We start from the raw sequence: 17,159 nt of genomic DNA, 5'->3' as shown, positions 1-17,159 counted from the left end.
ACATGCTACCCCCAAATACGGCACTTTGGCACATTGAATTATCTTAAGCTGAAGGAATCTGAGAAACAGTGAGGGCAGGAAGGACTCTCTGACCACCTCCCTCTTCCCCGGAAGCAGGTCATCAGCTGCTCAGGAGAACGATACCCAAAGGAAAGGAGCATCCTTATCTCCAAGGAGGGAGGGGTGCCAAGAGGAACAGGCCTTGCTGAACCCCCCCCAGGTTACTACACTTAGCTCATACCCTTTTGTCCTATAACATTTTTCCAGGACTTTCTACTCTTCTTCAAACCTAGTATAAAGACACTCAGGTTTAACCTTTTCTTCTGGTCTTCATTTCCTTATGAAGGCTCCCGTGTTCATGTGAAAATTATAATAAATAAATTTATGTGCTTTTCTCTTGCTAATTTGTTTTTTGTCAGACTAATTTACTGGGAGAGTTAAAGAAAAAAAGGATATTTTTTTCCTCCCCTACGGGAACATCAGAATGGGGTCATCCCAGCTGTACATATACACCATGACATTCCGGCAAGGTAACATTATGTTGAACTTCCAGCCCAGACGTAACCTTCCATTAAACCAACCCTTCCGTCAAGACAATTTGGGAAATAGAATGAAAACCACTTTAACCTGAACAGGATGAATTCATGCTGAACGGGTGAGGTTACTTCTGAGTCTGTCCACAGAGCAAGCAGCTGATTACAAGGATCCCAGCGCTGCTGCTTCCACCCCATAGAACAGGACCAGACACCACACAGATCACCAGGAAATGGTAGCTTGTCTGCTCCCTTGATGGTCCACTGAGCTGAACTACGGATTAATTGTTTTTAAAGACTCACTTACCACGGTGACACTCACAGCTCTTACCCAAAGAGTAACTGCATCTCTCTGAGACTTGCAGCCAGGGATGCAACTTAAATTCTGCCAAGAGCCCTCCCTCTGTTGACTCTACTGACTGCAGGACTCAGCACAGCGAGCCATGCTCAATCGGCTGCTGGGCTCCCATGACCAAGAGTCGCACTGATATTCACAACATCCATCCATCAGTCAATATATGTAGACAGGTGTCATCGCTATGGCCGCTCATGGTGAAAAGAAGTACTGAGCATATAAGGCAGGACTTGAGATGAAAATGTAAAATTCTTAAAAAAAATACCTTTTCAAAAAGTAAGTTTTCTGCCCTGCATTAGAAGTTATTTTCTTAAAGATAAAGCTCTTCAAAAAACAAAACAAAAAGTTTTAAGGGTTTCTTTGTTCTCGATTGATATTTCATTTATTCTAAAAACAAATATAATGTAAAAAGAAAAAGTCAGAGATGATGAGAATAACTGCATTTAGATTCACAAATTATAACTTTTAGGAGTGCTATGACACTGGCATCCACTCAGCGAAAACACACCTTTTACTCAGTAGAGTATATGCTTAAATTCCTTAAAGCTCACAGCCTTTAAAAATATGTTTGTCATTTTTGCTGGTCATTATTTTCGGGGGTTTTAAATTCAGACTTTTGATTAAACGTGATGTTATAATGTGTCACAAATAATCATTATATTTAGCTATAAGATAGATACAGTCAAGAAATCCAGTTGTCAAGAATAAAAGATTTCATCATACAATAGAATTGTTGTGATTTATTTGGAGTTTTCCATTTCTGTACAAATTTCTTCTCTATTGATCTCTAAACAATATCTAAGCTGTTATACTTGAGTATATTTCCAGGCAGAAGACTGGGTAATCACAGAACATTTACACCATCCCTGTCGTTTAGTAAGTGAAGACACTGAGGCACGAAGGAGTGACATCACAGGCTCAGACCCTACAGGGTGTAAGAGCTGTCTTTCATCAGCAAAGTATGCAACTCTCTCTAATTTACCCTAAAAAAATGGTAGTGATGGGTTAAAAAAAAAGTGCGTTATGATGTTAGTTCTGCTGAATACTATTTACCACATCCCAATGACATACAAATGATGGGGGAATACAGCCGTAATATTTATTGTACAGGTTTCTCAACCTTAGTGCTATGGACATTTAGGACCAAATAATTCTTTGTTGTGAGGGACTGTCTGGAACCTTGTAGAACGTTTAGCAGCATCTCTGGCCTCTACCCACTAGATGCCAGTAGCATGCCCACAATTGCGACAATGGAAAAATGTCTCTAGACACTGCCAACCACTGTTCTAATACTGGGAAGAAAACCACTGATTTAGACATTACAAAAAAATTAAACAAATTTCTCATTTCATCTTTTTCACCACAATCACTTTAGAAACTCTCAGAATTTTCTACTTAATAACTCTGACCCTAAACAACATGCAACAAGGCTCACTGGAGTTGTCTTGAAGTTTTTTATATCTCCAATCAGAGGCTGTATCAGTTATGGGATGTTGAGTAGACAATCTCATGCTAGTTTATAACAATCAACTTAGACAAACGCTTCTGAAAGAGAAACTTAAAAACTAATGATGCAACCTATGTCATTATTTTGATTCTCACAGACTCACAATTGATTTTGTAGACTTTCCATGAAGTATGGCTTCATACGTTTTGTGAACCCTTTAGAAATTTTTCTGATACTCTTTCATGTTATAAAATATGAAAATCCCTCCACGTTCCACTTGTCTTCCTAAGAATGAGCCCTTACTTTATTGCCTGAGAATATTTTCCGTGATACAGTCCACATCATTTAGATCCTTGGAACACAAGGTTCTGTCATCTTATTCCTTCTTTCCCTCCTCCGCCTTCACTCACCCTTTTCAGTCCTTTTATTTTCCTCCTAACATGAAAAACTTCAAAAAGTAATCAAGGCATGACTAAACTTTTGGGTTTAATGGGTTTTTAAATGAGTATTGCTAATGTCATGGTATGTTCTTTGCTTTTCATCCTGACCTTCAACAAATTTTCTGATGTTCTGAGCAAGATTCCGGACACTGCTGGGAAGATTCCAAGGATCTTGCTTGATGTGAAGCCTTAACCTTTTTGGACAACTCAGCTTTGGTTCCATTTCCTGCTGAAACTCTAAATAAACACAGAAAAGCTCTCTTAAGTCTCAACCATTTACCAGTTCACAAGCCCATAAACTGCAGAATCCTCTTTCTTTCATTCCTGTGGTCCTAGGCTATTATCATGGTAGCAATTTCTTTAGCTCTATCACAGGAGAAAATTTGTTAAATCTAAAACAAAGTCAAATCTTATTATTCTCTTTTTACAAATGTTTAAACAAAGGAGCAAATTTAGATAAAAACTCTATTTCAACATCCTAAACTGGACGTCAGAAAGTGGCAGCTCTAGATCTTGTTCTGTTTGCCAACCACCATTCCCAAAGCCCCTCCCCCCATCACTGGGCTACCTACCACCAAGTAGGCATTAAGTCTGGTTTCAGCAAAAGCAACTCAACACTTATATTTCTTCAATTAACTCATTTGGTTTGGCCCCTACAGGCACTAAACGTTTTAAACTTTCAAAGAACTCTAAAAGGTCTTGATTTATATATATATATATATATATATATATATATATATATATATATATATATTCAACAGTTATCCAAATAGAAGTAGTATTAAGTGAATTATGAAATGATCACCCAGAACTTTTTTTCTCATGCTATGCTTTTGCTTCACTACTATACTGTCTCCCACTTTTGTTTCCCAATTGCCTCCAACAATTACTTTGTAAACCTTACCTTGTAACCCTCGACCTGGTGTCAGGTACTTGGTTTGCTCAAAGGCCCTCACAACAGCTTGGCCTTTCAGGAGATTGGTAATGGAATCCACCTATCATAACAGCAGAGATTTCTGGGAGTTACATAACTTCTCGGTATTTCCAAAAGTCAATCTTGTAAAATACTTTTTTCCTCAAAGCAACAATTATTTTTGAAATCTCATGCTGCTTGCAAAATCTATCTTTAAATAAAATATTAGGATAAACTCACCTGATAACATTTACAATGACATCTCTTACTATCCTACCATATATTCATACAAAATATAAATTTTCTTTATAAAAGAAGTAAGAGTCCTAGAATTATTTTTTAAAAACACCTAAAAGTTATCATAATCCTTTTCGAAGTGGTAAAAGCTTCTACACTATGAATTTTGGTTGTGGATATAAATTTTTTAAAAAATGCAAAATACCAACATGAGCACAAGACAACCCTGTGCTTCTTGAGATTAGGAATGAAGTTGAATAAGAAATGTCATGGAGGAATCTGAAAACCCACAAAGAAACAAATAATGAACAGAATAACTCCCGTCTGTAGAACACTTTATAATTTTCTAAGGACTGTGAAATACTTGACATTCTTAACAGTCCTTTGGGCTAGCTGGCTGAAGGAATCTCTTTTCCATTTTAAGCTATAGAAATTAAGGTACAGGGGATGGAGGAACAAATTCCATTCTAACTGCAAACTCCTTTCACTATGTCTGAAAAACGAATTTCTGACAGTTTAGTCTGTGGAAAAAATACCCACAACTGTCCCAATTGTACCTGGCTGAAAAGATGCTCAAGGCAACTGTGTATCTTGTCCTGTTTATCACGAGAAATGCGAACATTTAGGGGAAGCTCATCACCTAGATATTAAAAATAAATCATTCATCTTATGTTTAACATTCCAAAGCATTTTAATGTCAATAAAGTAAAAAATAATTAAACACCAGCTCTTATTCCATACATTAGTTCTCATGTTCAGAAAAAGAATTCCAAAAGCTTTAATAACTATTAGGATGTCAGATTATTGTTCCTTCAAAACTGAGATGAAAGCAGAGGGTCTCACAGAAAGAATCCTGTGGTACCCACATTAATGATTCTTTCAAATGGTGCATTTTTCTAATGGTCAAATAGTTGGAATAAACTGCGTATCTCAAAATTAAGATTTTTCCTAACTCGATGGAAAGTCTTTTTCTTAACACACACAAAATAAAACATGTATAAGGTATTTATATCAAGCAGTGTTTTTCTCATCACCCCCTTCCCCACTGCCCATAAGGCTAGCTCAGGTGCATCTGCTGCCTTCAAATCCTGCTTCAAAGCCCATCCCATCTCCTCACACAATCAGCAATGCCTAATATCCTAGAAAACTTGTTTCTTGTGTACCTATCATACAGGTACCACGTAGTAACACAGAAATATCATAAAACATCATTTATTAACATAAAAATTAGTTTGTTTCTTCCATCTCTTTAAAAATTCACTCTGTTTATAATGGGATTGGGAAGCTGACTTTCTTAAGCATGTAAAACTGAAAGGCAATGTGTGTGGCCACCGAAAATGGCTGATGAAAGGTAAAAATGAGTATGGATCAAGCAAATTAATCCCTTAGGTTCGGCATCATCAAAGAGTCCGCGTGCCTTCACCCAACGCACCTGAGTCCATTTCATCGCTGTGAAAATACGAGCTGCACTGGCTACTGCAGATGCTGGTGAAGGAGGTGATGGAATTCCTATTGCTGTTGCAGTCGCTGCGAAGAATGAGGTACGTGTCACTTCAGCAGTGCATCTGGCAAAGTTTCCCTGCCACTTCTTACTGGATAAACTTATTATGTCACGGTTACATGTGTTAATATGCTTTATAGAAATTTATGAGAAAGATAAATTTGTTCAACTCACATTTTATCTTACTTTAAAAGAAAGTATTTTCAATTCGATCATATGTCAAATTTTCTTGTCATATAATCTAATCATAATTGAATTTTAAAACGCATAGCTATTTACAGGAGTCAAACCAAACTTAAAATTCGTTACAATCCATTTGATGGTATATGCCTGTAGTTGATTTGCTAAGAGTGACAAAATCCTGTTTCAAGAGATCTGCCTTTCAACCCTTTCTAGTAACTTAAAGGATAACTTATTAATTGCACTCTGAGCTCCCACCCCTCCCCCGCCCCGGGAAGATGGCACTTTGCCTCCACCCCGGAGCCCAGAACAGGACACCACACCTGCTAGGTGCTGGGTAATGATGAACATCAAGGGAAAGAAAGTTAGAAATGTCTGTGTGTGAATATGGACACATGACAGATTTCAGAAGTAGTGCAGGAGACATAAATATTTTTTTCTCTCAGAATAAGTAAAAGGGACTTATTTAACCTTAAATGTACATTTAAAATTTCTATTTTACCCTAGAGAGAACCTGAGAGTAATGTTAATTATCTGATAACTAGAATTTGAGGGAAGAAAGTATTTTTAGATCTGTCATTTCCCACTGGAGAGAAACCACAGGTTCTTACTAAAGAGCATACTGGTCTCCTTAGAAGCTAAAAGTAAGTGAAATGGTAAAAGTGCTTAATTTGTTTTATATATCATTAAATTTCTAGGAATAATTAACTCACGTATTCATTAAAATCCTTTTCACATAGAAATTGGAATAGTAGAGTGGTTAATAAACTGAGAGCCAGGCCACCTGATTTCCTAGGTAAATTATGTAACTCCTGCGGGCCTCAGCTTCCTTAGATGTAAAATGCAGTTAATATCAGAACCTGCCACAGAGGGTTGTGGGAGGAATTCCGTGAAATCATCCTGCTTCCCCCTGTGTCTGGTAAGAATATGTTTTTAATGTTAGCTATTAGTTTGTGCTAAACATCTCTGATGAAACAACTTTGATTTAACGATAATTAGTAAATATCTCTTCACTGTAAAACACTGTATAATAAATAAGAGTAAGAGAGTTTTTTGTCTTCAGTTAATGTAAATAAAACGGGAGGTTCTGAAGCCGTACACTCAGCATACGTGGAGGGAAGGTGTTATGGGTTGAATTGTATCTCTCCCTCCCCGGCCCCTAAATTCATATGGTGAAGTCCAACACTCAGTATTCCAGACTGTGATCTCATTTGGAGAGAGGGTCTTGACAGAGGTAATCAAGTTAAAATGAGGTCACTAGTGGGGGCCCTAATCCAGTATGACTGGTGTCCTTATAAGAAAGAGGAAACATGGACATTGAGACAGGCTTGGAAGGAAAAGGATGTGAAGAGACAGAGGGAGAAGACAGCCATCTGCAACCAAGAGATTGAGCCTTCCTTCCCAGCCCTCAGAAAGAACCCAACCCTGCTGACACCTGGATTTCAGACTTCCAGCCCTAGAACTGTAGGATAATAAATAAATTTCTGTTGTTCAAGCCACCTGGTTCTTGGTACTTTGTTACAGCAGTCCTATCAAAATTGTACAGAAGGCATGCAAGGGAAGAAAAAATGCACAAAGCTGGTCACAGAGGTGAGCACATGAAACTAGTTCAATTAGCTTGAATCACAGAATATAGGAAGGAGGAAAAACAAAACAAAAAGAACTCCTATTCACTACCCAATAGTCCAATAATCAGAAACAGATATTCAAAAAAAAAAAACCTGTTAATATAGGCACAACTTGCTTATTTGCCATACGTGTTACACAATCCATAAGAGAATAACAAATCTCCTAAATTAGGTCCACTCGGGTGGAGAAAAAATGTTTTTTCCGAATTACTCAGATTATAAAAGGGAAGAATTTGAAAGACAGTGATGTCTCACTATGCTTTGTCTGAGGTTGGTAACAGCCAGCGGTTATTTTGTGGGAATAATAAACAAAAACAACAGTCAAAAATTTTTTCAAGACCTATGTGGAAAATACAGAATCCCATTTGACTTGGTCGATGAGATGAGTTTCAGGAATGAATGAATTACCTGTAAGAGTCTCTGTTGCTGATGGTGTCGTGACCTGAATCTTCCTGCTCTTCGCCTGCCACGTTAAAACAGACGCGTTTGCTGTTTCTCTCTCCCTTCTCGTTGTCACTGTCGGTTGGGACTATGGACTCTGATGTCTTACGTTCTAATTTAGGAGAATATGTTATTGAAGATAGAAGGCTGCAGTGGGATATAAAAAAAAAAAAGAATAAGTGCACATTTTCACACCGGCGGCTACAGATAACTACCTTGCTCACTGAATATGATAGGCTTACAGATATTTCTAGAGCTTCTTCTAGGTGTCACCTGAAATTAATACCCTGTTGCATAAAAAGCCTGTCATGCAAAGTTCACTCTTTCCTCTCAGAATAAGTAATGGAAACAGCACACAGTTTTGATGAGAAAGCTGTGTTCAAATCCAGGTTCTGCCATGGACCAGCTGTACTCTCCTGGCAAAACCGGGATGGTTCTCTTTGACATCTATGAAATGTGGATAATAAGAATAGCTACCCACAGGGCTGCTGGGAGAATGAAATGCACAGAACATATTGCTGGTACCTCCCAGCCATCGTCACCACCACGTGAAAATACCTGAGAAACTTTAAAGTGGATATTTATTTTAATATCCAAATATTAAAATAAACACTAAATGGGTTTAAACCTCCTCACTGGCTTACCTGCAGATGTTAAAATCCCATTACACCCCTCCGCCTGCCTTGGGTTTCCCCCAGGCTTTCTCTATTTGTCAGGGAGAATATCGTGTGGACAAACCGTCCTCACACTCATGCAAACAGGAGTCCTGCCCGTCCCGACCCTAAGACAATAACCAGAGTCACACACAGGTGAGGACAGGAGGTAGTGGGGCCACCCCAATACCATCCACAACCCAGTCACCAGGAAGCATCGTGAATCTGCCCGAACGCAAAGCTCTCCCACTGGGCTCAAGGCTAAAGTACACTTTCAGACTCTGAATCGGCATAAAACTTGATGCAGACTCTCAACAGCACTGATTCCACCAGGCTAGACTTGAATGTTTGGCTGTAAATTGTTTCTTACAGAACTAACTCAAAATGACACAAAAATGGGATCAGTCTTTACTATCAAACAATGTGCTATAGAATGTGCAAAACAAATTAAACCATAACTGAACAAAGGGCCCAGGCATGGTTTCTCCAGCCCACAATCATCTTCTCCTTTATTTACCAAATACCGACGACATGCTGTTCTAGTCAACAGCACATATGCACATATCTTGACACTCAGTTTTCCATAGCCATGTCATGTTTATTTTATTTCAAGACCATGAAAAGATCTTCTACCTCTTATTTATATCCCATCATGTCAAACCCAATGCTGTGCAGAGTAAATATTTGTTAAGTCATTTCACTAATGAATTAATTAAACACATTTATCGAACCATGCGTTGCCCTTGGTGCTGTGCGAGCAGCAGTTTACAAAACAAACAAAAGTCTGTGCTCTCTTGGCGCTTAAATTCTACTGGGAGGAAACAAACAACGACCAGATAAGCTGTATAGTGTATCACATGGTGACAAATGGGAAGGAGAAAACTTTTTAAAAAGGGAATGAAGCCAGGGCTGCAACTTCAAATAGTGTCATCAGGTAAGGTCTCACTGTGAGATATCTGAATAATATTTTGGCAGTTTATAGTTTTTAGACACCTGGGAAAATCAGGGACTTCTGCTAGATTGCTCAGGGCCCTGCAAAGCTATGAATTATTTTAAACACACTTTTTCTATTTGGAAAGATATGTTTATGTCTCATAAGACAGACTGTGTATTTCTTCACTCCCTCCACCCAAAAGATTAAAGCATTAGATTAACTCCAATTACCCAAGCTGCACGCTGCACAGACAGATAACTCTTGACTACCAAAGAGGAAAGAGATGCAGGAGTTCTCATTCTGCAAGGAGCCCTCTGTGCTCTATGGACCTTTTAAATTAGGAGTCATGGGGGCTCAGCATAAACATTTTTTTCAGAGCTCTACGAATTGTGTTCACATATTTGCTTTTCATTTTAAACAGCTGCAGTCATGCTTGCACTGACCCTGTGGGAACAAGTGTTAGGCTAACAAACAAATGATAGAAAAACAATGTTTCTGACACCACGTTTTTGCATAAAATTTCTCGATTCTTAAAAGTAATAATAGAGCATAAAGCTTAATATTTGTGCTCGCAGAAACATTTTCCTTTACCTTTGCTCGTATACAGTGTTAAGCTCCCTCTGATAGTGTGTAGGTCTATTGATTCTGAATTAACATCCTGAGCTGAGCACCATTTCCGGTCAATCTCCGCCAAATGCCCTTGATGAATAAAGATTTCTGTATATGGTGGATTGCGTCTACCTGTGTGTTTTCTGTTTAACTGAGATTTAAATATCATCATCATCCTCTTCAGCACAGCTAATATTTGTTGAGCTCTTATGCCAGTCACTATGCTAAGTACCTAACAGGTATTAATTCATTCAGTCCCTCAAACCACCTTATAAAGTGGGTATCCTCGTTATTATTATCAGTATTATCATTGTTATTCTCATCTTAGAGAATGGGCTGAGTGAGACACACTCATATACTGTGCAAACGAAGCAGAACACCCCTCCCTGCATATCGCTCACCCACTCTGGAGGGCGAAGGTGGTCATAAGTGCTGCCCACCACATCCCAATTCTCCAGGACTCATGACTGGGTGGCTCCCCTCCCCCTGGGGGCAAATCGTGTAGAAATGTGCAGGCCACGATAACGCATCTCCCATTATTCTAGTTGCACTGCAGTGCCAGTAAACGGCTTTAAGCAGGGGACTAGCACCATTTACCTGTACAGATCCCTCTGGCACCTGCTGAATGTAGAATGTATTAGATGGAGAGGCACAGCTGGAAAATTCTACAGCGGGTACTAGGGAGGAGACTATGGTGACCCAGTCTCAGGTGATGGGGTGGACACATTCTGAGGTATGACCGGCAGGACTTGATAAGGTACTGGAGGTGAAGGGAAAGGAAAGAGAAGAATCACAGATGATACCTAGATTCTGGCTTCATAAACTGAAGAGATGAAGAATACTTTACTAAGAAGGGGGACAACCTTGATGGGGGAGGGGGCAAAGCAGATTTGAGTATGAGGTCAAAGTAGATGTCAATTTCAGAAACAAATTTAAGTTTGAGGCGTCTGTGAGACAGCCCAGGGTTTCATAACCCAACTCACAGATGGATTGTGAGAATGAAAGAAATCAGTGCATGTAATCATATAACTGTGCCCGGCACATGAGCCCCTGTAATACATGCTAGTTTTTATGAAACTGCCCACTTTTCTACATTTACCAGAAAAATGCTTGGGAAAACCTCAAAGGTAATTCCACCACCAGCCCTACCGTTCCTATCTGTAACCCCCCAGCTCACTAACTGTCCTACAATGTGTTTTGGTTGTCACTCAATCCTGGGACATGTGGTACCTGCAAAATGAAGTCTATTCTCAAATTTCCTGCCTTACTAGCCCCCAATACTCTTTATTCATTTCCTCTCTGTGAGAATACACAAACCCTGAATTTTAAAACCCTGTCAAAGGTTCCGAACTCTCCACGAATTATTTTTTCCCTTCACTTATATCTAATACCCAAGCGTCATTAACCAGAAAATCGCCCATTAAAGGGCTAAAGTATCTAGCTTCCTGAAATGAAACAGGAATCACAAAATCTTGATGAAATTTATAACATCGCCTTACTTCCTGTTACTACACAGCACATCTGTCTCTAGTTCTATCTTTGGATCTGAACAAGGTAGGAGGATTTAGGGGAATGCCTGTGTGTCAAAGGATGTGTTCCCAAGTGACAGGAAAACCAGACTTCACAATTAGGCTCAGCACCAGAACCTTTCACAGGAATGAATGACTCCTAGAAAGGCTAGCAGGGAGATATTGTGAGGCAATTCTCTTAAAACTCGGCACAGCGGCCGAGATCTGCTTCTCCACTCTGCAGAGGCATCTATGTTGGACCAAGAATAATTTCTCCATGGTGAGAAAACTGTTTAGTAACTAGCTTTTTAAATAATTTGTCAAGCTCCACTGCACTGCAGCACTTCTGAACGGGCAATGGGGCCTCCAGACACTTGGACAACTGCACTGTTTTAAAGTGATTACGTTACACACTGAATTATGGTGGAACATATTTAGATTTAGAATTAAATTATATGGTGCACACAGAGAAGACCAAGGAAGTTTCTCAAATCATTGGCTCATTTCATGTCACTTTCCTAATAAACAAGCACAGCTGGTAAAGACTTTTAGAATAACAGAGTGGGGAAATCACAAGTAAAAATAGGTAATCATTTTAACTAGCTTTGGTTAATAAAAATAGCTTAACCCTCTTTCTGAAATTAGTGCTTTAAATATAAAGCATTTTAAACCAAGTAAAGGGAGCCCCTTGGCTCTAACTATTTCCTTGAAAATATATCTACATTAGCTGAACTTAAAAAAAAAAAGTCAATAAATTAACAAAGAGACAAACTCTGGACCATTGCCAGGAAGTGCTGGGTAGTCAATGCATTAGAGAGCCAGTCTCCAAGGCAGTGTTCACTCAGGCACATCAATAATCCTGCCATTGACAAAGGACTCATCTGAAAAGGAGGAATAATAACTCTTGGTTTAACTGGAAGCATGGGATTGGTCCAGATGCTCTCCTAGAATCCCTCTGAGATCCAGGATACAGGATTCAATGCTACTATCCATTGCCTTATTAATAAAGAATCTTCCTCTTGAACCTTCTGAATACTTCAGGGGAAAAAAGAGACTGGTTTCTAAAATACAATATAACATATATGATAAAATCAATTTATTAAATAAAGCAAAATATAATGTCCTAAAATATTAACTTCTCTGTCACAAGGTCATTCTAAAACAATTCCAAATATCATATATTTGTTTAAAAATAACCACCTGTTCTCTCAGTAACCTCAAACTGTTTGATCTGTCTATGAATGGGGTGGTCCCAATATAATACACCAAGTGTTATAAGTAATTTTAAAAAACTAGTGTATTAGACAAAGGAAAACAGAATTTCAATTCTAAATTAACTCATAAAAATGTCAGAAAGCAGTAGCACAGTAAATAGTAACTACTTAAAGATAATCTTAGAAACATGGTGCACTAATATGGTAATTTTGATCTCTAAATTTCAAAGATGTATAAAGTAAGAGATCATGTCAATTAAAATTTCATTATTGTAATGTGTAATTACAACAAAGCCTTAGAATAAGTTCTAAATATTTTATGTGAAATCTGAATTATCCATGGAAGTAGGGATGATGTGTGTGTGAACTAAATAATACACATTTGACAGCCATCTAAATCTGCAACTTCATAAAGGGAGTACATTAAAAAGAGGAAAATGGTCCTTATACCATTTTCAGATTTTTCCCACTATGATATATTCAACAATTTCAATCCCCTGAATGATAAGCAAGCATGTCAAGCCCTAGGCTGATTGCTTTTCGTATTAATTTTTATATTTTTCACCACAAATAGATAATTTGCTATGATTATTCACCCTCTTCTATACATGAGAAACTGAGCTACCCCAAATCCCATTCTGCCTTGACTAGATGTGAAGCATAATCACACTCTATGATGTAGCAAACCATCCTACAGAGTTCAGGCAATTCTCCAACCTTCAAATTCTTGAATAAGAATCAGAGTTGACCTCTGGAAAAATTTTATTCAACTCCCTCCTCTTCTCTGTTCTTGAAAAAAGATTCCAAATTACTGTCACAGCGATTTGGGTACTTCCTTAGTAAACCATTAATTCAATCAGAAGAGAAGAAAGTGTGTTGGTCATTGGTCCTAGGGTCACATATTTTTGCTTTTACTCATTTAACAAGTATGTTAAGGATTCAGTATGCTTTACATTTTTTCATAAACATCTGTTGAGTGCCTATCCACCAAATGCTGTGTTCTGGTCTGTAAAAGGTACACAAGGAAATCCCTACACGCAGTTCGTACTCTTTCAATCATATTGTTCAATTTAACATTTGCACACTGAAACTTAGCGTTTTCTATATGAAAGAACCTTGTTGTTCTCTTCCCTGGTATTAAATGCTTCCTTAAAATACAGATCTACAGAATTGCCATGTTTTCTCATTTTTAAGGTGTTGGCATGAAGAGGATCTATACGCTCAGCAAAAATTCCTACATTTTCAAACAGTAAAAAGAATAACGGGTATTCAGGAGTGCCATTTCCTACAGCTATTGTATTAGGTACATTTAAAAGCACAGTAAATAAAATGCTTACTCATCTGTTTGACAAACACACATCTCCACCTCCTTCAGTGCAGTCTGAAGTTTGCCCAGCAGTTTCTGATAGATATCTTGGGTTTCTAAGTCGTCTTCTTTCAACAAATACCGGAGACCGTGCCCATCTTGCTGCCCCAGAGACAGACCTGAAGGGGCCGCCATGGTTGTAATTGTATGTTGAATGTACACCATAGGGCTTAGTTTTCCTGAGGAGTTGAAACCATTCCATAGCAACAGTTATTACCTTGAACTTATAGTAGCAATCCAGAGCTATTCATTTTAGACGTCCAAGCTTACAAAAGATAAAATGCCAATCTAATGCTGCATTTAATTCAGGAATTAAAGCTTATGGGGAGCTGTGATTAAAAACGAGGAATACAGCTCGATTCCACGTCCCACTGGGATGGCATGGGATGGTACTCTGCATCCCTTGCAGGTGCTCCTCCACTATTTTTCTCATAGTTATAGGGCCATCTCAGATGAGTGATTTCACAGCGACATGAGCTGTGCCTATCAGGCATGTAAGGAAGACAAAAACAATCATTCTTCTTAGAGGAAAACTAATGAAAATGTGGAACTCCATTTTCATTCTACAAACACTCATGCATAATTATCCAAACGATTAGCGTGAGGAATCCTTTCTTTATAAAATTTCAGACTTGCTGACATGCTAATTTCAGGGATGCAGGAATAGGTATGATTGCCTAAGTTACGTGTCATAATTTGATAAAGTTGAAAAAGCTAACATACCTTGTTCCGATTTATTTTCTTTATCATGAGAATTATGCTTCCTGCTATCCAACTGAACACCAAATGCACTCCCCAGGTACGCTGATGTTTTGGGATAAGAAACTTCCATCACATTGACATGGCAGTTGGTGGGGCAGAAATCACTGCTGTGCAGTGGGGAGATTTTAGATTTGGCCTGTTTAAAGGTGGGCCAGGCTCTATTCTTTAGTACACGAGAAAACTGTAGATGAAAGAAAAAGCAGTTGAATGCAGTGATAATTCAAACATTTCACTCCTGTCATCCATAGCAAAATCAAAAGAAAATTAAAACATGTCAACTGCAACGGGTGAAATAAATGACAAGCTGTTAGAAATTAAGTCATTATTTTAAAATTCACACATTCCTAGAAAAGCAAAGCAATATAGGCAGCAAATGCAAAGGATTCTTTTGAAACACTGATTGCAAGGTAAGCGCTAAAAGGGATGAATTCAAGTGATCAACACCACTTACTAGGACTCACATCCACAGCCTCCCAGCAGCTGAGAGTCAGAGAGAGAAACTGAATCGGCGTCCTAGGACACCAAGCTAGGAGAAGGTGCAAGGTGGCAGAATAGGGTAGCTGTCAGGTCAAGGATGGAAGAAGATGGATTATTCCAAACATTGTCAGAAAGCTGACCCAGACCCGAGTCTGTGAACAGGTTAGACAGCAAAGCTTGGTGGTGGGGACCCCGGATGGCAGGACAACAGGCAGAACAGACTTTCCTTCCCACCCGGGCCTCCTGCTAATCACCGCTGAGCTTTGGGTCAGGGGCAGCCTGAAGACTGGCGTGGACTCTTGCTTCTGTGCCATTGAGAATAGTGATGCTCAAGGAAGTTACACAACTTGCCCGGACAGCCACTCCCCTACTTAAAACCTTGCCATCCAAATCCATGGTCTACACTTGCGATGGTCTATACAGCCTCCCAGAGTCCGATCCACACCCGGTTTATTTATCTCAAGCTCTCTTCCCCTTGCTCCCTGTGCGCCTCCTGGCTTTCACTCAGTTCCTCTCACATACCATCCACTCATTCGAGGTCTCTGTACAGGCTGTTCAGTGTGCCTGAAATGTTCTTCCCTCGTTTCCAAACTTACTCCTATGCATTTTCAAGTTCTATGAAATCATCAAGGGGCCTTCCTTGAGCCCTAGTCTAGGTTCAATTTTCCGTTTAGGTGCTAGGTTACAGCACCCTGTAATCCTCCTTACAATTATGAATAATTTTCTTTTTATTTACTTATTTTATTTTATTTATTTATTTTTGGCTGCGTTGGGTCTTTCTCTAGTTGCGACGAGCAGGGGCTACCTTTCGTTGTGGTGTGCGGGCTTCTCATTGCCAGGGCTTCTCTTGTTGTGGAGCACAGGCTCTAGGCGCACAGGCTTCAGTAGTTGTGGCTCACGGACTCTAGAGCACAGGCTCAGTAGTTGTGGCACACAGGCTTAGTTGCTCCGCAGCATGTGGGATCTTCCCAGACGAGGCCTTGAACCTGTGTCCCCTGCCATTGGCAGGCAGATTCTTAGCCACTGCACCACTAGGGAAGTCCCATGAATAATTTTCTTATTTCTCTCTCCCTTAGCAGATGGTAAACTCCATGAGAGTCATGCTTACATCTGTCTTGTGCATCACACACAAGCATCTCATAGAATTGAAGTGGATTGTAGTTTCAAAAACAAAGGACTGAGGGGTTTCCCTGGTGGCGCAGTGGTTAAGAATCTGCCTGCCAATGCAGGGGACATGGGTTCGAGCCCTGGTCTGGGAAGATCCCACATGCCGTGGGGCGACTAAGCCTGTGAGCCACAGCTACTGAGCCTGCGCGTCTGGAGCCTGTGCTCAGCAACAAGAGAGGCCGTGACGGTGAGAGGCCCGCGCACTGCGATGAAGAGCGGCCCCCGCTCGCCGCAACTGGAGAAAGCCCTCGCACAGAAACGAAGACCCAACACAGCCAAAAATAAAATATAAATAAATAAATAAATTTATAAAAAAAAAAAAAAAACAAAGGACTGAGAGCCACCAGCTCCCTGTGTTTTAGTTATGTCGTCCCCATAACTGATGTGATGCTGGGCAAGTCCCTGTCTCTTTGTCATTTCTAGTAAAATATGGAATGTGGATTAAATAATATCTATGCTCTCTTCTTCCTTGGAAACTATAACCAGATCCTATCTATTTATTCCACTAGTAGAGTAGTAATCTGGACATTGAAGAGAATAAAAATTAAGACTACTACCAGTTACTGTGTAACTTTTCTAGGTTAAATTCAAGAATAAAGATGTGATATCAAAAATCACATCTTATAAGCTCACCATTAGGATATGAACTATCTTACAAGTATATTAAACTGTGTTTTCAAATCACATGTCAGAAGCTATGTATCTCAGCAAAGGGCTAGCACATAGTAGGACTCTAAATAGAATTGGACTGAAATGCAGGAATCTATTAACAAAATTACTAACACATTTGATAA

The 17,159-nt window shown here is 39.2% G+C and overlaps 1 protein-coding gene across 10 annotated transcripts in view; it reads right to left on the bottom strand.

Moving 5' to 3' along the window:
• Positions 1-17,159, bottom strand: part of PREX2 (phosphatidylinositol-3,4,5-trisphosphate dependent Rac exchange factor 2) — a 287,172-nt gene that overhangs the window by 95,451 nt on the left and 174,562 nt on the right. For all 10 annotated transcript variants that reach the window (XM_082433590.1, XM_082433586.1, XM_082433589.1 and 7 more), the window contains 7 exons: positions 14,683-14,902; positions 13,931-14,138; positions 7,643-7,822; positions 5,358-5,452; positions 4,483-4,565; positions 3,680-3,770; positions 2,884-3,012 (listed from right to left, as the gene is read on the bottom strand). In XM_082433590.1, coding sequence (XP_082289716.1) covers positions 2,884-3,012; positions 3,680-3,770; positions 4,483-4,565; positions 5,358-5,452; positions 7,643-7,822; positions 13,931-14,138; positions 14,683-14,902 — 1,006 coding nt within the window. The remainder of the gene's footprint in view (positions 1-2,883; positions 3,013-3,679; positions 3,771-4,482; positions 4,566-5,357; positions 5,453-7,642; positions 7,823-13,930; positions 14,139-14,682; positions 14,903-17,159) is intronic.

The sequence above is a fragment of the Balaenoptera physalus genome (assembly GCF_965194825.1).
Source record: "Balaenoptera physalus genome assembly, chromosome: 17".
Taxonomy (NCBI): domain Eukaryota; kingdom Metazoa; phylum Chordata; class Mammalia; order Artiodactyla; family Balaenopteridae; genus Balaenoptera; species Balaenoptera physalus.
The sequence above is the reverse complement of the archived record's forward strand: the minus strand, read 5'-3'. Positions and strand labels throughout refer to the sequence as shown.